The sequence below is a fragment of the Thalassophryne amazonica genome, chromosome 9 (assembly GCF_902500255.1).
Source record: "Thalassophryne amazonica chromosome 9, fThaAma1.1, whole genome shotgun sequence".
In the NCBI taxonomy this organism is placed as follows: domain Eukaryota; kingdom Metazoa; phylum Chordata; class Actinopteri; order Batrachoidiformes; family Batrachoididae; genus Thalassophryne; species Thalassophryne amazonica.
This window is the reverse complement of record NC_047111.1, coordinates 91,233,896-91,254,534: the sequence shown is the minus strand read 5'-3', so window position 1 is coordinate 91,254,534 and position 20,639 is coordinate 91,233,896. Positions and strand designations below refer to the sequence as shown.

The 20,639-nt window shown below is 41.3% G+C and overlaps 1 protein-coding gene and 1 pseudogene across 6 annotated transcripts in view; both read left to right on the top strand.

Annotated features, from left to right (window-relative positions):
- The window catches only part of msi2b (musashi RNA-binding protein 2b), a 965,373-nt gene that overhangs the window by 769,886 nt on the left and 174,848 nt on the right, over positions 1-20,639 (top strand). For all 6 annotated transcript variants that reach the window (XM_034178760.1, XM_034178765.1, XM_034178763.1 and 3 more), the window contains exon 9: positions 9,401-9,515. In XM_034178760.1, coding sequence (XP_034034651.1) covers positions 9,401-9,515 — 115 coding nt within the window. The remainder of the gene's footprint in view (positions 1-9,400; positions 9,516-20,639) is intronic.
- Positions 19,569-20,156, top strand: LOC117517119 (annotated as a pseudogene).

The following is a 20,639-nucleotide window of genomic DNA, read 5'->3' as shown; positions in this document are numbered from 1 at the left end:
TAAGAACTTTGGCTCTCCTTCCTGAACAAGCTCCTCAACAATAGTTGACTTGTATGTATTTAATGGAGAGTGGCCTCGTCAAACGGGAAAAAGGGTAAGTTGTTCATTTGGCTGCTCCCGTTTTGGGTTTGGGGTCGCCACAGCGGATACAGCCAGATCCGCATTGTTAGTTGGCACAAGTTTTACACCGGGTGCCCTTCCTGATGCAACTCTAGTTTTACCTGGAGAAACACACACAGCCGCTGGTGTTCCAAAGAGGTCGCCCATCCAAGTACTAACCAGGTCCCGTACTGCTTAGCTTCTGAGATCTGAAGGGATCAGGCTTACGCAGAGCAGGTCGGCTGCAAAAAGGCTAAGGTAAGTAAAAAAAGAAAAAAATAGGGTACCAAACGTAATGGTACCAAACGTATGGAACCAAATTTGCACTCTAAATGGGACCAAACTGCACTCAAATTGCAATGCGATACAATTGGGATGAATTAATCCATGTCATGTGACATACAAAGCACCAATCAAATGACAAGGATCCACTCAGCTGTTATATAATTGCAATTATATTATGTATTTACATTGAACTTATGAAATGAAATCACGCATACACACTTTTAATATATAAATGATTGCCGGCCCCTGCTGGATTGCCGTGGGAGTCCAGAGTGCAAATATCAGTGTCCATTGTTCAGTATTGTTAATATATGTACCTTCTCTAAAAATATTCGTCCGATCAACATTCGGTTTTGGTGCCATTCATCCTTGACCCAAATGGCAAATGTCAACTTTCCCCAGTTTGTGCGTGATTAATTTTTCATTTAGTTTCATTTAATATTTATTTAACCAGGTTAGTCCCATTGAGATCAAGATCTCTTTGCAAGGGAAACCTGGACAATTAGAACGTTTCTAATTCACCTAACCTGCATATCTTTAAATGTGGGAGGAAACCGGTGCACCCCTTTTGTGTCCAATATAAGGTCTGCTTTTCAAAGATGGGTTAATTTATCAGTGTCTCTTTTTGGTAATATTAATATAGTGAAAATTAATGTTTTACCCATGTTTTTATACCTTTTTCTTTGTATTCTTCTGTTCGTACCCAAAACCTTTTTTACATCAGTCGATCAAATGATTTCCTTTGTTATATGGGAAGGTAAAACTCCAAGAGAACATAAATCATTATTACAAAAATGTTGGCTCAGTGGAATTCCGTCTTTACCTAATTCGATCTTTTATTACTGGGCAGCTAACGTTCAAAAATACATTTACTCATTTCAAAAAGATTCTCATACAACTTGGTGTCTGTTAGAAAGTCAGTTTATCTACCTCTCTCCCAGCTTTATTATTTTTGTCTCTCCCCGTGTCCCTGTCTCGGTACACAATCCTGTTGTATTTGCATCTCTCAAAATATGCTGTCAGTTTCAACTTCACTTCAAATGTGTTTCTGCTTCTGCTCTTGGCCCTTTATGTAATAATCACCTCGTTTCTTAGATGCTGCATTTCATCTATGGGGTAAGAAGGGCATTATATGTTTCTGTGATCTTTTCAAGGATAATACTTTTCTTAATTTTACTGACATGCCTTCCTCATATGGCCTGCCCTCATCCCACTTATTTCCTTTTTTTTTTTTTTTTTTTTTTTGCCCCACGCAGTGCTTGTGCCGTGATGTGGGGCATATAGCATCCGAGTTGTCCGTCTTTCCGTCAGTTCGTCCGTCTGTCCGGCATCAATTCGTTCGCCGCAACATAGCTCGGCACCTATTACTTGCAAAAACCTTCATATTTGGTGGGTACATGCCTTGGAGGAGTACTTAGCATGGGTTCGAAGACCGGTGACCTTGACCTACTTTTCAAGGTCACCAGTGGTCACAAGTGTCAAATCCTTCACCGCAACGTAGCTTCACACCTATTGCTCGCAGAAATTTCATATTTGGTGGGTACATTTTTTTTGTTTTGTTTTGTTTTGTTTTTAATTGGAAAAAAAATAAGTTTAGAGAGTCCGAGGGTGGGTGGGGTGATGGGTTTCTAAAACTGTGACAGCCTTGTACCGCTTAACTTGGATCCTTGATAACGTTTGGACCTGATTGAACTGATTTCCATGTGTGTGTTTTTTATTTATTTTTATTTTGTAGGGCCTATGGTATTGGGATTCGATGTTCCTGAATGTTCGGGTTGTAGCACATATTTGATTTCACTTTAATTGTGCTTGCACGTTTGAAAATAATGTGCTAGGGTTTTGTCTCTTACTGAAAAAAAATGATAAATAAAGGTTTAAAAAGAAATGAGAGCCTGTAAATTCTGTTCATATGACGGAAGGTTCATTCTGTACTTCCTTCCATTTCAACAAATCTGGTGCTCTGGATTCACAGTTGTAGAGCCTTTGCAGTATTTTATTGTCAGGCACAGAACTATCTTACTGTTCTCTCCCTCTGTTTTTTTTTATATTATTCTTTGACTTAGTTCACTCCTGAAAGCTTCCTCCCCACACACTCCTGTGCGTTTGAAGCAGCTGAACTCCCACCCACTCACACCACACCGATCCTGGCTTCTGGCTGGTTTTAAATCCATGACAAGGAGTCCTCTCTCTGAATATCAAAGACCCGCATCTGAGCGCTTGTAGCCATGACTCACACCTGAGTCTGTCTTACTCCCAGCAGGCTACCTGATCATCCAACTTGCTGAATGTGGCAGAGGCTATTGGAAACAGTGTAGTGACTAGTGTGGGCAGAACTTGACTGTTTGTCACCAGCCTCAGTCATTTTTTGACAGTCTAACCAGTGTTCTAGCTGGAGACGTTGACAGAAAAATAACATGTACAGTATTGCTGAAAATATGACGGTCTAGGAGCAAAATCTGTAATCCAGCTAGGAATTTGCAAAAATTAACATACTCCAGCAAACACAACATTTGTGAAAGCTTTCAATGTTGTGGTATAACCAGTATTTTTCACTAAAACTACAGTTTCTGAGTGATTTTTAGGAGTCATGATTGTAATAATAAAAAGACAACAAATCATCTTTTAACAAACCACCTTGTTTGCTTGACAAAAGCTGTTAGCCTTCAGTCTGTGCAACAGCCATAATGTGTATTATGTGTACATTTCTCCAGAATGTACCAAACTGCATTGGGGAATCCACTCCAAACCCACCAGAACATTCAACAAGAGAACCATTTGTATGCCTATAACTACAGATTATTATCATTGTTTTTAAATTGTTTGATTAATGTATTTATTTTTACAATTAATCATCTTTTTTTTCAGCTGCTCTTGTTCAGAGTAGCCACTCGTCTCCATCTCACTCTGTCCTGTGCCTCTTCTTTTCTAAGGAAAATTGCAGTATTTTCAGCGCTGCCACATCCAGCTCTGTATCCAGTCTTTTTGTTAGTTGCACTGCCTGAAGGCCATACAACGTAGCTGGTCTGGCTTTCGTCTTGTAATCTTTGCCTTTCACTCTTACAAATAGACTTCTATCACAAATCACTCATGCCACTCTTCTCCACCTGCTCTACCCTGCCTGCACTCTCTTCCTCACCTCTTTACTACAATCTTTAATACTTTGAACAGTTTATCCTAAGTATTCAAACATCCACCTTCAACACCTCTTCTCCTTTTAATGGCACCGTTCCACAGCCCTCCCTTTGACACAGGTCATCTGTCTTGCTTCTAGTGACTTTTATTCCCCTTCTCTCCAGTGTGTACCTCCACCTGTCCAGGCTCGCATCATCTGTCATAGTTCACACTTCTGGTGTTCTGTTCTAGTCTCTGGGTTTTTCCGTTTCGAGTGTTACTCCCTGCATATTATATTCATGTTGCTCTCTGGTGTTTCTCCTCCTTGTTATTCATTCCTCACATTCCTCTTGTGATACTCTCTGTGTTATTTACTCTTCATGCTCTCTAGTAAATCTCCTCTGTGTTAGTTATTCCATGTGCTTTTACTCTGATGTCTCTTTCATGTTTACTCTGTGTAGCTTTATTTCCTGTGCACTAGGTTTTGTTTTGTTTTTTTGGTTCACATTTTTTGTCCCCTTCCACAGTAATTGTTGGTCAATACGTGTTGCTCCTTGCCAGATTGTCCAGCTTCGTGCCTGCTCTGTCACAGTATTTCTCCCTGTTTGCCTCTGTGTTACCTAAACAGTAAACTTTGATGCACGATTACTGAGAAAATAAGTGACTCATAACTTTTAATGTCCACACCAAAGAAAATCTTTAGGAGAACCACTGCACAGTCCCCCAAAATATAATTTAATAAACACCCGAACTGACACTAGCCTGTTAGCTTGGTTATATGGTTGGACTCGTAGAGAGGGGTGTGCTCAGGGTTCTTTCTTTACAAAATGAGCCACCCACACTCCATTCCTTTATGTATTAATGAGTGCATCACCTCTCCTGCTGCCAACATAGCGACACCCAGTCCATGGCCCAGACAAAGGCTTCATATCAGCTGTTCTGTGTTACTATAAAAACCTGTGGGTGATGTCATGCAGGCTTTGTGCACTATATATACAGTCAGTGGTGTTTCATCAGCCTAGTCTGCCGATTCTGGATTTGGGTATGTGGTATGACTGATCATTGTGTTTTGAATGTCTGCCAGTCTTCCCTTAAGGACATGGTTGTCTGTTGGACTGATATCATGTGTACTTGACCTTAGCTTGTTAATGCAACTAATATTCTCGTCACTTTATGGACAATATTGTGGTATATAGACTGTTGCAGTTGTGTGCATTAACAAAGCCTGCTGAGATTAACTGTAATAAAACAGTCTTTTATCTTATCATTGATGTGGTTCTCTGTGTTAGTGCCATGTATTGTACCGTTGCATCAGCTTGCTTTTTACTTTGACTAGAGATCACAGTGACATCAGCGACCATCACAGTGCATGGAGACTCTTGTCTGATCTGTCAGTCTGTTCATCACCAGTGCAAGCAAGCAAGGGCTCAGAGCCGATCCTTGATGCATTCCCTCCTCTACCTTGATCTCTTCTGCCATTCCTAAGCCACACCTCATTGCTGTCACACCATCCTCTTATGTATTCTGCACAATACGCGCATGCTTCTTTGCCACTTCCTCTTACAATACCTGAACAAGAATACAAGAACAAAAGCTGTCAACATTTCGCCTTTCTGTTGATAATTTATTTAAATAATTCAATGATTAGCAAAATCATATTTGTTGATTCTTCTGTTATTTAGATAATCCATTAGTTAATAAGTGCTTGGAACCCTATTGAAATCTACTTTTCCACTGTGACTCCTACAGTATTAGACTTTAAAAAGGAAGCCACTGCACATTTACTCATGTCCCTCATATCATATATGCATTTAAAACAGAAGTGTACAAGAGCAGCAAGCTGCAGATGGTTGAAGATATGGAAGACTGAGAAACAAAGACACATGCTCTTCTGGGCTGTCTGTGATGGCAGGAGTCAACACAAATTACAAACAGGCAGAAGCGAGTCCAACTGCAACTGACAACAGTTTGACATTGTAATTCATCCTGAGATGGAAATCTAACAAAATCTATATTCAATTTGTGGAATAAGGCACAAATAGCTGAAGCAGACGTTCACATTTGGGGATCTCATGTTTCATAATTATCTCAGTAACATTAATTACAAAGATGTGGTTATAGAAAATGGTGGTGTTCTAATATGGCTTAAAATGTCATGGCTATCCCCCCCACCCCCACCCCCCCACCCATCTGTGTCACCAGTCGGGTAGGGTTCTGATGTTTCTAACAGAGGAATTTGTCAGCTTGTTCCTACATCCATGCTGGGGATCCTTCCCCTGATGATAAAAGCTCCTGTGCTCTCCTCAGCACAATGTCAAACTATGCTATGTGAGCAAAGGGGAGGGTTGCAGAGCAGCAGTGACAGCTACAAAGTGACTGAGGGAACTGTGTACTTTAGTTTGTCTGTTTCAAATAGAAAGACTGCTAACAGCACCAAATCACAGCTCCACGACGCAGCCACTTTTCCTCTGTGATATAAACCCTTTTTATTTCTGCTTTCTTTTGCATTTACATTTCCCGCTCACTGCTGGATGCACCAACCTTGTTATAATATTCATCTAGCCAAGCAGCCTCTCACGGACATGAAGTTTTATTTGAGTTTGGCAACTTGCAGTGGCAGCTCGTGTGTACCAGCGGGCATGTGTATGAGTGTTTGTGAATAGTAATGTGCATCGCTGGCTTGTTGCAGAGTTGCAGACCTATTTGTATGGATGCTGGGCTTTACCTTGGTCGAGGCAGACACAGCACTGGCACAGCAGCCTGTCTTGTGCAGCAGGCCGGGATGACATGTGAATCGCTGCAGCCGAGAAAGCCCCGTTTAAGTGGAGGCAGTAGGGAGAAGCATGCGAGAGCCAGGAGGCAAACAGACAAACAGATGGACAGGCTGATGCCAAGCAGGCAGTGGAGCAAGTAGATTGTGCAGCATGATGAACAGACTCAGCCTACCAAAGAACAACCAACACAAGACCATGCCACCCTTGTCAGCAACTCATGCTTCTCTATAATTCATCAAGATTGGATAGATTTGCGGTAAATAGGACTCTCATCTTCCTCCTTCTCCTCATCCGCTCGTGTCACATTCCTCATTGGAAATGTGTTATGTGGTGGGCGGATGTGTCAGTCGTCGGAGATGGGAAATGAACAAACTTATATGTTGTGAGAACTGGAGTGAGACAAAGAAAGGCAGGAGGGAGAGATGTGAGCTGCAGGTGGGATTGGTCTGCAGCACACTGGAGACTCGCGCCTTCAGCGGCAGACACCAGCAAAAGACACAGTGCTCCCAAAAATAGACCCACACATTAAAGAGAGCAACATTCAGTTCTGTATAAAAACAGTTTTCAACAAACTCCAGCATATACGTCCACTGTCCTACCAGGAGTTTCATCAAAATACTGTTTCACAAAGCAAGTGTACACAGTCTGGTCCATAAGTATTTGGATAATGCTATGATTTTGCATCCGTATACCACCAGAATTGAGTTGAAATGAAACAGTTAAGATGTTCTTGAAGTGTACACTTTCATCTTTAAATCAAAGGACTCAACCAAAAGATCATATTAAATATTCCAGAGTTTTAGCCATTTTTGTAAGCAATCCCTCCATTTTCAGAGCCCAGAAATAACTGAACAAACAAAGCATTGTTTTTTTTTTTTAACAAATTGTGACTTTTACAGCCAGTTTTCTTCAGACAAGCCAGTGGATGGATGAAGGAACATTTCCAAGTTACTGAACATGTCTTGGACTTAATTTCTATCAGTCAGTAAAAATTTCAAAGAGTATAGTACTGTTTGACAAATTTGGAGTACGCAATTCTCAAAAACAGAGTTACTATGCAAGAAGAAAACAAGTGAGGAAAACCACTAAGCCTTTCATGACAACTGTGAAGGAGATATAGGCTTCTGTGGCTGTGATTGGAAAAACTGTCTGTTGCATCATCAGTTTTACACATTCATGGTGGAGCGACACAGGGGAATGATTTTATTTATGTAAGTTCAGCTATATTTTGTCAGAAAGCACCTGGGAGACTTGAGCCCTGGTTTGATCTGTTTTCTTGCATGAGAGTCCTTCGCTGTTTCACTTCACCATGACGTTGTGACTGGTGATGCAACAGACAAAAGTTGCACAATTCACAGTTTCTTCAGTCACAGAAGCCTGTAACTCCTTTAGCGTTGTCTTGATGGCTTCCCTCAGTAGACTCATTCTTGCATGGTCACTCAGATTTTGAAAACTGCCTACTTCAGACAAATTTATCACTCAGGACTACATTTTGTATTTCTTAATGACTGATGTAAAATAAATTCAAGACATATTCACTGAGTTAGAGTTAGAATACTTAGTTTGTCCAAGGCTTTGAAAATAAAGCTATCATAAATGGCTGTATTTCCTAAATGGTTAATGTGATATTTATGTCAAACCCCTCAAATTAATGCAGACAGAAAAGCACTGGGGAGGGTTGTGAGGGCAGCACAGAAGATTATTAGGGCCGGACTGCCAACCATTGGTGAACTTGCCGAAGAGCACTGCTTGTGCAGGGCAAGAAGGATAGTCAGGGACACTTCACATCCCTTTAACAAACTGTTATCCCTCCTGCCATCAGGTAGATAGTATCGTAGCTTGAGGTGCAAAACATGCAGATTCAGGGACAGCTTTTACCCAACCACCATAACTTAAATACAAATTGATAGAAAGAACTGAACGGAGAACATAGAATACACTGTAGCATCTGGTAGCAACTTTATCCTTGTAGCATCTTCATATTTGCAATATCCCATCTCCTTTATTTATTTATTGTATACTTTGTATATAAATGTACAGAGACAGTTATCGATAGTGGGGGGGTTCATCCAAACCCAATTTATCACTATCACACACACCTTCTATGTTGTTATATATTCGTGCAATGCATTGATATTTCATTCTGTGACAGCATCTCTGATGTTTTTTACTGAATGACAATAAAAACAAGCGTAAATCTTATTAAAGCCTACATTCTGTGTGAATATATTCAACCAAAAGCAGTTGGACTGTATTCTTTGCGCTCACAAGATGAACTGCTCTTGTTTGTACCAAGTGTCCATACAGAAGCTGGTAAGGTGGCATTTCAGTATTCCGCCCCCCCAACATGGAACAATTTACAAAAAGACTGGAAATTAAAGGAACTGGTTTCAGTAGGCCAGCTTAAACTTTTGCTCAAAGGGTTGGGAACGAAAGCTATGGATTGTAAATGTTTTTAAATAGTCTTATGAAATTGTTATGAAATTGTTTGTAATGTCCTGAATTGTTGTGATCTGTGCCGCTGTCTTGGCCAGGACTCCCTTGAAAAAGAGATTGTAATCGCAATGGGACTTTCCTGTTTAAATAAAGGTTAAATAAAAAATAAATAAAAATAAACAATTCTGCACTACAAGCACATCTTGATTGTTTTATTTGAAATCCACTGTGGTGGTGTACAGAGACAGCATTACAAAAATTGTGCCAATGCCCAACTGCTTATGGACCTCACTGTGGTACCCACATAGTGTGACTCTCCGCATGGCACTGGAGAACAGAGCTTCTTGTACCTTGATGTCTCAGAAACTCTTGGAAAGTATTTAGCTTGTATTTCCCTGGGGCATTGGGCACATGCTCACTGGAGCAATAACCTTTGCTTTAATGCAGGAGGAGCATGATTGTAAGTTTTCCTTAGAAATTTTCCTCTAAAATGTGAAGTGTTCAGATTGACTCGGATTGTTTTTCTCTATGGAAAATACCTCATGTTGTGCAAGTCAAATAGAAAAAACAGCTTAAAGAGCTGAGACAGCCCTGTCAGATCTGTCTGTTTGTGTGTACCCTCTGTGTCTAATGGTTTGCCTGTATGCGTGTCTCTGTGTGTGTGTATATGTGTGCATCTTTGTGTGTCAACATAGGTAGAATGTAAGAAAGCCCAGCCCAAGGAGGTGATGTTCCCACCAGGTACACGAGGGCGAGCCCGGGGTCTGCCCTACACCATGGATGCCTTCATGCTGGGGATGGGCATGCTGAGTGAGTAACAAACACATGCAAATACCCTAACATGCAATCTAAATGCAGGTTTTCTGTATTTCTGTACACAACAGATTGTAAGATTACATTCAAATATGTCCCTCAACAGTTTAGCCCGAAAGAGCTTCAATTTTAAATATCGCATTGACACGATTTCTAACTAGGTTGCAAATGAAAACATTGAAGCAAACTGTTGCGTTTGTTGGGAGACAAACCAAATGTCAAAGAAGCACAGCTTTCATTCATCCATGTGTACCTGCTTAAAAAAAAAAAAAGAAATCAACTCATGCAAACTTTCATCTGGATAGCCCCATTAGCTGGGCGCTGCCCTTAATTAGGCTGCTTCAAGGTGTGCCACCAGTGGCCACTGTGGTCTATTTCTGGTCGAGCCTGGTACACCAGCCCCTGGGTTTATAGGAGCAGACCAGCACATTAACAGGCTAAATGAAGAGGAAAATTGGTGTAATGTCATATTAAGGATTCATCACTGTGCCCCCCTTAATGGGTAATGAAGGGGACACACATGTCAGAGAGAGATTTCATCTACAGGGACCTCAGCTGCTAGCCCACCCTTCTTCATTACCATCCAGCACATGCCTGTGGCCCTTTTTATTTAACACTATTGCACTTTCTCCCTCCCTGCTTCTCACGTCTATCTATTTATCTAGTTAGCTAGCCGGCTAGCTATGCGCCTGAGCTTGTGTGATTTTCATGCATATAATTTATTTGTGCAACCTATCCAAATAGATTGCCCCACATACATAATTTATTTTTGCTTCAGTGGCAAATGAGACAAGCCGCTGATTGCAAGAGTCTCGTTTTGCTGCGCAGGTAGCGACACCCCCCCCCCCCCCCCCCCCCCCCCCCACACACACACACACACACGCTCTCTGTGTGCAGGTGCAAGTAGAGCCGCACTCATGCATTTATATCTGCATGAGGTAATATTAAAATCACCTAATAGCACTCATTGCACTTCAAATTTACCTTGTGCATGTTTTTTTTTTATAAATGTGGACAGAAACCAAATTCCTGAGCTCTGAAAGTCACAACTCAGTAGTTACATTTTAAAGAGGAATTAACTTGAAGAATATGAGCTTAATAGTTATCCATACTTTTTTCTTTTTTTTTTAAACGCCAATCACCTTCTGAAATCATAGCTTTATGTATGGTGACATACAATGGTAACATGGCAACATGTTTTTATTGTTTGACTGAGACATGTTGTGGTTAGTGTACATTTTCTGATTCCTGGTGAGATGGTTTTTGGCTGTGTTACTATGGACAGGACCTCAAAAAATTCAACAAAAATGGACCAAAATGAGCATGGAGAATCCTTGAATGCTACTGTCCAACAATTCTGTGGTGAATGTAAACACAGTGGAGAGATAGCCTAAAACATAACTCTTTTCAGACTGAAATGCAAATGTAACATCTCAAGAAAATGTAGACTATTGCAACACTTATTGTTGGAAAACAGAAGGCTGTCAATAACTCAGATAGAGCAAAGAACCAGTTTGTCATATAGATCAATTGAAAATGTCATCAACTTCACCTGAGCATTTCCGAGGTTTGTGCCACCTAGATCAGAGAAATGTTAACAGCCAGGATTATTCACAACCCTGATTGTCTTTAACTTAAATTCGTGTCCTGTAATGAAGCCTGGTTATGTTACGACACTCAGAGAGCAAACACAAATTGTTGAAACTGAAATGCTGAGGATCACCAAGCAACAAGAAACTCAAGGAATCACCATACACCAAGAAAATGAGGGGAATACAGTTTCACTGCCGTATTTTCTGGAGTATAAGTCACAGGTGTTAAAAAAAATGCCTCTTGAAGAGGAAAAAACTTGTATACAAATCGCACTGGTATATAATACATAATACATAATTGGAGTGTACTTTCTTTTATTATTAGAGTTTTTTGCCTTGATTCCTTGGAAAGTCTGATATAAATTGTCATAATTATTATTAATAACAAATGTAGAATTTTGAGGGTGGGGGGTGTATATATACTGGTCAGATGCACTGGAATATATGTCACAGGATCTCCCAAACTAGTAAAAAAACAGAGTAATTTATAATCCAGAAAATATGGTACCTACCACAGAGCACAACAATCATTGACAATTCTGTTGGGAAAGTGTCAGTACACGGACCCACAACAGGGGGCGCAAATGAACGGACAATGGAGAAAGTCAAATAACAAGGCTTTACTGTTGTGAACGTGCACAACGAATACAACCAATCACGAAATGGACAACAGTCAATTCACAAAAGTGTCGTGTGGGCAGGCTCGAAGATAGGAGACGCCTCTCCAAGGTAAGACCCGAACCACACGGCTTCCTCCGCCACAGGACCCCGGAAATACTGGAGCCGCCAAGTCCCGAACTCCCAGGTGGCCACTGCCTCCGCGTGTCGGACCTGGTACTGCTGGCGAGGAACAAAGAACAGTTAGATGGGGGCGCGTTTGCACCCAAGACTCCGAACAGCAGGGAAGTTACCTCCACCTCTCGTTGGAACAGTAATCCACAAGCTATACACTAATCCAAAAGGATACACTCCGTCAGCTTTGATACGTTACCTCGTAGGTAGAAACGATATCTCGGCAATGAGGTGGAGGTGCCGTCCTGCTGATATACCCCACAGATGATTGCCGTCAGCTGTCTCAGGTGATGGGTGACAGCTGTCACCGTAGCTGCTCACGTGAGGCGGCGGCGCCCTCTGGTGCCTGGAGCCCGCACTCCAGGCAGGGCGCCCTCTGGTGGTGGTGGGCCAGCAGTACCTCCTCTTCAGCGGCCCACACAACACAATTCAATTCTACTGATTTATATGCGATCAAATCACAACATAAGTTGCCCCAAGGTGCTTCACAAGAGTAAGTTCTAACCTTACCAAGCCCACTGAGCCAGGACGTAGGTGACAATGATAAGAAAAAACTCCCTCTGGTGTTTGCTGAGGAAGAAACCTTAAGGGAACCAGACGCAGAGGGGTGATCCACTGCTTATGCCATCATAATGGTAACAGAGATCATATAAACAAAGTACAACAAAAAATTGTCAAACATGCAAAACAGGAAAAAAGCAAAAGTCTAATTATACTGGAAATTGGAACGATAAATATGCTGAACCTGTGCAGAGACTGGTCTAGAAGATTTAAGTTTAAAGTTTTCACTTTGTCTCACAAATGAAAACTAGACCTGGTAAAAAACCTAAATTCTTCTGTAGTTGTTGCTGTCTTAAGCTTAGTAGTGCAGAAAATCATTAAACATCTTATGTGCCTACTGTCTTTTATTTTGCTTACACATGTAATAAAATTTAATCAGAACATGCAGTGATTCAGAACACATCCCCAAAAAATGTAAATCTGTTTTTAGGTCATGTGTGCCAAGTTAGTGAAATAAAACCAGCTGCCGTGTTAATGTCAGTGATGCAGTAATATTTGCATTCAGAGCAAAGGCTTAACCAAGGCCATCATATAATCACACTTTTATTGTAAAGCACATTCAAGAAACGTCAATGTAGCGCATGTAATGAGTTCCATATCCTGTATTCTCAAAAATATTTAAATAACTCCTACTTTTGATCATTTGGTTGTGTTATTCAAGGATAGATCCAGCATTTTCACAATGTTTCATGTTGATTTGTTCAGTAACTTTTTTAGAGAATCCTTCCAACAATCCTCCACCATGATATGACATGTGGTGGTGACGGCACCACGCTGTGGGGTTGCTTCTCTCCTGCATGTTCTGAGAGGCTTGTTAGGCTAGAGGACATAATGAATGCAGCCAAAAACATTGCACTCCTGCAGGAAATACCGACGTGTTCTTCAAGAAATGTGGGGCTTGGTAGAATATTTGTTGTTAACAAGGCAGTGACCCCAAGCATAAAGACACATCTGTACAGGAATCATCTGTTCAACAAAGCTCATGTCTGAGTCAGAGTCCAGAATTTAGACTGGAAAAAAAAAAAAAAAACACGTGTCCCCCTGTGAGCTTCACACTGCCTGATAGCACTTAAGCAATTTTGAAAAGAAGAATGGGGGTAAAAATTGCTGTGTCCAGATGTTCAGAGCTACCCACACAGACTAGCGCCACTTAACATGCACAAACCAGAGTGACGATGAATACATAGGACTTGTATCCATATTTTATGATGGGTAATGAGAATTGACCTGACAATCCATCACAAAATTATTATCAGCACTATCTTTCGGTCTTGTCTGTCCATCTGAATACAGTTGCATAAACTTCTGAGTTATAGTTATAAAGAGTTATAGTGGGACTGACCTTTACATGAGGCTTATTATACGGTTGTTTGTGGTGAAAGTGTTAAGACTGGCCAAGTGCTTCTGTCAGCTCTATCTAAGTCGTTTGCAGTTCCATCTCATCTCTTCGAAGTATTTAACAAGCACAGTGAACTTTTCAGAACTTATTACAGGCTAATGCATCTGCGTGGAGGAGAGCAGCCTTTTTCCTCCACTGGGAGAAGGCAGGCTGAAAGGCAGTGATGTGCTCATGTGAGAATATTAACAGCCAACTTGTTTGGAGACGCTCTTATCTAAATGAAATTGGAACAAGGACAGCGAAACATTCCTTTATATAATTTGCATTTGGAAAAAAAGGGGGGACCCTAGGCTCATTATTTAAGAAAGTGTAAGCTTCTTTTGTGCCAAATCTCATTAAACCCATCCCTCGCTCCTTTGTTTACTGCCTCTAATCGAGGCATTTATCTTTATTGTGTTGCACCCGATGTATGTTTGCTGAAATTAATACACATTTGAGCCTGGGTGAGGTATGGGTGTACCAGATGGATAATTGATTTTAAAGTGAATCAGAACTGTTGAGCCATAAAATAGGTACATTAGCATGAATATTAATAAGGCAAATAAGAGACTGCCACCAGGCCAGACACAATGACTGGCTTTATTTGCTTCTGTAGTGGAGACAGCAGGCTCTTTCTTTTCTTCACTCTTTCCTTTTGTCACCTCACTTTTCTCTGCCGCACTCTTGTTTGAGATTATGCACAAACTAAGAATTGTACTTGTCAGTGTAATAACTTTGCATACATAACAGTGGTTTCCCGCCTTTTTTTTAATTTCATTTCCCTCACTTCACCGCTGTTTGTCAACAGTTTGTCTCCTCATATTCATCTACAAGTTGTTTTACATACATGGACGTATCAAGACATATGAGAATGCAAATATCTGAATAAGTTGGACCAGGCATTAAATGGACTTCAGCCTCCCAGCAACCGAGTACAGAGTCTGTGCAGTAATGTGGGAATAGAGTGCCATAATGCCTTGCATAAAAGGCAGCTCTGATTATAAGAGACCTCTGCAATTTCCATGGCATATTTTTGAAGTCATGTCCTGCATTCTGTATGATTTTGCCCAGGCCCACCCTTCACCTAAACCAAATGTAGTATCCAGAGAGTGTACACGTGTCTGTCACAGTCAGTCTCCAGTTGTGTGTTATATCAGTGAAAGGGCAGCTTTCACTCATATACGCCAGAACCCCTCATAAGACTGGATTTGACTGAAAGAACCTTTTAAAAAGTTCTTGGATCAAACCCAATGTCCAGGCCTGATTCTTCAGACATTGTCCACAGAAAGCAGCTGTAGTCAAGTAAGTATCGGTTATAATGCAGGTGATCGAAGTAGAAAAATGAGTTTGCTGTTTCAGAAAATGTGGAAATAACAGCAGATGAAGAGCTGTAGAATCTAAGTCAACAATTTTCTTTGGCATCTCTTTCTGTCTGAAAGTAAGATGGTGTCAAGGACATAATATCCAGTAGCTTGCAGTCCATGATAGCTTTTCATTGTATCAAGCTGCTGTTCTTTTCAGCTCAAACAAGCAATGAGTGGCTCTCTGAAATCTATCCATCTGTAGCTTCCTCACGATGAATTCTCATCACCGCCTGATGAAGGCTTTTTTTTCTTCTTCTTCTTGATGTAACTCCTCTTCTTCTTTCATCCAGACCCTGTTAAGGATCCCTTTACTGCCTTTGAGTTCTATTTATTTTTGTCTGCGTGAGAGAGGGGTAAGCGTCTGGCAGAGGCATTTTCCCATTGGGTCAGGAATAAATTGAACTTTTCATGGACAGCAAACACTGATTAGATATTTATGACCAAGGTCAACCTTTCTGATTCCAGCTGGCACAGGCATACAAAGCAGAGCGTGCACATACACGTCTGATCACATTCACACATATGCACATAACCAACATGTATTCATGCATATTATTAAACAATTACACATGCATGCCTGATATGCTTGTATTATTTAATGTCGTGCACACATCCAAATGCACATATACATTTTCTAGAAGGAAAGAATGTATAATTGCTGAGCTGTGTAATTGTTTTATAAATCTAATGGGCTTTAGCAAATACATTATGCATTTTGTTTTAGCAGTTTAACTGATCTCATCAAGTGAGATTCAAACACAATTTGTCTCATGTATCTACAACCATATGCATCCCAAAATTAACAGTGCAGACATTAGTATGATAATGTCACTGGAGCCATATCGTGGCTAGTGGAAAAATATCCCTGAAAGCCTGAAAGATGTTTCTGAGGTCAGTTTCACAGGTGTAGCCCACACGCAATGAAGGAAGAGTTATCAAGGTTGGCTCTAGTGATTCATTCCTGCCCTAAAGGACTTCCTCTTATTAGGTAATTTAGTCCAGATTTATGGTTGAAGGTGATAATAGCTTCACGAAAACAGATAAAGACTGAGACTTATACCATAATTAGAGGGTTATTATGTTTATATTCCCTTTGTTAATGCTCAAATTCTCACTGACTCAGTTGCTTGCCCGCCCACTCTTCTTAAATATCTTTTGTCTGTATCCCACTTCTGAGCTCGCTGCTCCATCACACCCTGTTTCTCAATATGTCCCCCACAGCTGCTTCTGTCTGAAAACTGTCCAGCTAATTAACTGGTGGGTCTGTGGTTATAATATGAATCAAGATAGCAGATGAACGATACATCTGTGACTCAAAAAAAAAAAAAAAATTCTTAATGACATCAGATCCTTTGCAGGCTACCAGGTGACATTACGTCTACTCAGGAATCAGACAGGTTTTAAGTATGTCTGTGAATTTAAGAAAATCTTTGATTTGCAACCCCCCACCCACACACACACACACACAAACTTTTATATATATATATATATATATATATATATATATACGAGGTCTGTGAGAAAAGTAACGTACCTTTTTCTTTTTTTCAAAAACTATATGGATTTGATTCATATGTTTTTACGTCAGCAAAGCTTGAACCTTCGTGCGCATGCGTGAGTTTTTCCACGCCTGTCGGTTGCGTCATTCGCCTGTGGGCAGGCTTTGAGTGAGCACTGCTCCACCCCTCTCGTCGTTGTTTCATTACGAGGAAATGGCGGAATGATTGGGCTTTTTTTTCCATCAGAATTTTTTCAGAAACTGTTAGAGACAGGCAGCTGGAAACCATTCAAAAAATTTATCTGGCTTTCGGTGAAAATTTTATGGGCTTCACAGAGAATAAGGAGTGTTACTACAGCTTTAAGGACGGCCCACAATGGCGCACGGTGCGCCGTGCTCCGAGCCGCCATCAAGAGGCAGAAACCACCACATCATTTCTAAATGGATGGCTGTGTGGAGCCGGACCGTCGTGTGCAATTTCTCTGGTTATCACAAGAGCTGGACATCAGCCATTTTCCAGCAGATTTCACTTTTAACAAGAGATTTTGTCATGGAAAGCCGCGCGGAGGCCTCGCGCATCATGACCGATTCGCTGATGAAGCGAGACAAAGGAACACCTTCGTTTCGGAGTGTTGGACAAGTTGGGACATGCCTATCTCGGCTTTCAGTGCTTACCAGTCGAGTGAGTATAAGAGAAATTGTGGAGAGTTGGGCATGTCCCAACTTGTCCTCTAACACTCCGAAACGGAGGTGTTCTGTCGGTTGCGTCATTCACCTGCGGGCAGGCTTTGTGTGAGCACTGGTCCACCCCTCTCGTCGGATTTTCATTGTCAGGAAAATGGCTGAGTGATTGGAGCTGCGCTGAATCAAATTTTTCCAGAAACTGTGAGAGACAGCCAGGTGGAAACCATTCGGAAGATTCAGACGGCTTTCGGTGAAGATACTCTGGGTGTCACACAGATTAAGGATCATTACAACCGGATTAAAGACGGCCCACAGCGGCGCAGAGCGCTCCGCGCTCCGAGCGGCCATCAACAGGTTGAAACGACCAGATCATTTCCAAAGTGAAGGCTGTGTTGATCCGGGACATCGTCTGACTACCAGAGAAATTGTGGAAGAGGTGTACATCAGCACTTTTGCAGCACATTCCACTGTTACAGGAGATTTTGTAATGAAAGACGTGCGGAGGAATTTGCGTGTTGGGACGGAGCCGCTAATGGCGCACAACAAAAAGCACGTCCGTGTTGGAAACCATTCGGAAGATTCAGACGGCTTTCGGTGGCTTTTCAGTCGAGTGAGTATCCGAGAAATTGTGTAACAGCTGGACATGTCACAACTTGTCCTGTGAGACTTCCAACAATTTGATTCTGCGCTGCTCCAATCGCTCAGCCATTTTCCTGACAATTAAAATCCGATGAGAGGGGTGGACCAGTGCTCACTCAAAGCCTGCCCACAGGCGAATGACGCAACCAACAGGCATGAAAAAACTCACGCATGCGCACGAAGGTTCAAGCTTGGCTGATGCAAGCGCACATGATTCAAATCCATATAGTTTTTTAAAAAATAAAAAGGTTGGATAGTTTTCTAACAAACCTCGTATAGAAAATCAAATTGGGGAAAATAGGTTCACTGAGTGTGTGTGTACCTTTTGTAAGTTTAGGTAAATAGATGTATATATATAAAAAATAATATAAAAAATATGTATATTCAAATATAAAAATTTCAAAGTAAGGGCTTGAAATCAAAATCGCCAATAAAGGCTAAATCTACATTTTAAATATTTTTTGATACTGGTTAAATATTATTAGCAAAGGTTGTTTTTTGTTTGTTTATTTTTTTGCTTTTTGTTTGTTTTTGTTCTTATTTGAAGGTCACTGGAGTAGAATAACAGATTATTATGTTGTGGTGCAGCAGACAATAATAAAATTGGCACAATATTGGTAAATGCCACGATGTGGTAAATGTACGTAGTGACGTTGAAATACATCAGATTAATCGATCTGCTGAGTCATGTTGATGCGAGGGCTTGGCAACACGAATTTTGCCCAGGCAGTTCGGCGGAATGGGCAGACTGGGAGGCCTGATGGTGACTTTTTGTGTGCGTGTTGTAGCAGCTATTGTGTTGTCTGTGTGAAACGTATCGTTCTCTGATGAATTTCTGTTAGATCGCATATTTTTCTAAAATAAAGTGCATCTGCCATATTTTCACATGAGCGTCTCTGCTATGCCTCATATGTACAAAACATAAAAAACGCCAACAGTCGCTACATCATTGCAGGGCGCCTGCTATAAAATGTTATTACACTGAGCTATAAAAATGCCTGAGAGCTTATTTTTGAATGAATTAAAAAGAATTAGAGAGTTAAGAACGAGGAGCAGCACTGTTTACTTGGAACCTGTTGATTGATTCAGAACCAGTGCAACAACTCAACAATTATGGAGATGTCATTAATGTGGAATTATGATTATGTGCTCTGAAGCACTTGCTGGTAGTTTATTTATCCTGTAGTGTACAGTAATTCTGTTATTTTAAACAATACTATTAATTAAGGTATAATACTACAAAAGGACCGTTAGTTTTTCCCAATGTTATTTTTTTTTCATCAAATTTTACTTTTGTATACATTATTTTCTTTTATTGCTGAAGAAAATGCTGTCTTATGTTAATGTCATTGTGACAGTTTAGCAATAACCAGTGAGGATGTTACTTTCAGCTACACATTCCAGATGATACTTGTCATCATAGTGGGTTTTAAATACATTTTTGGATACAAGCTGTCATCACATTTTGAGTCTGATTTGCTGAGATCCTATACAATTATTGCTAAATTGAGAATTTGCAGAAGCGGCAGCAAACTCGTAGTTATGGCGGTGTTGCTGGATAAATCAACTAAAGAGCGGCTTCTCGTGTGTTGGATGATTTGGAGGTTCTGTCCAGGGAGCTGATCAAGATGCTCGCTCTGTCCAGAACACAGAAACTGCCACAACCCGGAGAGTACTCGCAGATCTTGGAGCTGCTGGTGCAGAGGGACCGAGAGTTCCAGGAGCTGATGGGGGTGGCACAGCAGCAGGGGAAGGTGCACCAGGAGATGCAGCTCCTGGAGGAGGAGGTGGAGAAGAGAGACAGAGACATCCAGCAGCTCCAGAAACAACTGAAGGAAGCAGAACACATCCTGGCCACTGTTGTTTACCAGGCAAAAGAAAAACTCAAGTCCATTGAGAAAGCCCAGAAAGGAAGGACCTCTTCTGAAGAAATCATCAAATAAGCTCACAGGATCAGCGCCAGTAATGCCGTGTGCGCCCCGCTCAACTGGGAAATGCGCAGTGGGATTTTGGGTCACATGGCCAAAATGCCAACCAATAGTAGTGAACGGTCATCTGCCGGGTGATGTGCTGGCTGCCGGGCAGTTGCCGGCTGAACGGACACGTGTGACCAGAGACAGTCATCTGTGAGCATCTCAAATGGAAGACGAGGAGACAAAATGATTGTCGAAACCAGAACAGGAATCATTCGCCGCCCTTCAATCATGTGCCATATGGCCGCCTTAAAGTGAAACTTACGTTTTGAAGCTGACTTGTCTGTTCAGCACCCACTGCTGATGAGACATATTTTCCACTCTGACCCTCTGATTATGGCATTTTTATGGATCACTTTATGCCACAAACAGGAAGAAGATGCTGTATGTTTTTGTTTGTTGATTTTAGTTTTCCCAGCAGCCAGCAGTTCTGGAATGACAGTATTTAAGTTGTATGTCAAGCAGAGATAGCAGTTAGTTAGGGGAGGTGATGGTCTCGTGGTTAAGGCGTTGGGCTTGAGACCAGAAGATCCTCGGTTCAAATCCCAGCCTGATTGGAGGGTCGTTAAGGACCCCTGGGCAAGGTCTTTAATCCCGTATTGCTCCTGGTGTGTGGTGAGCGCCTTGTATGGCAGCACCC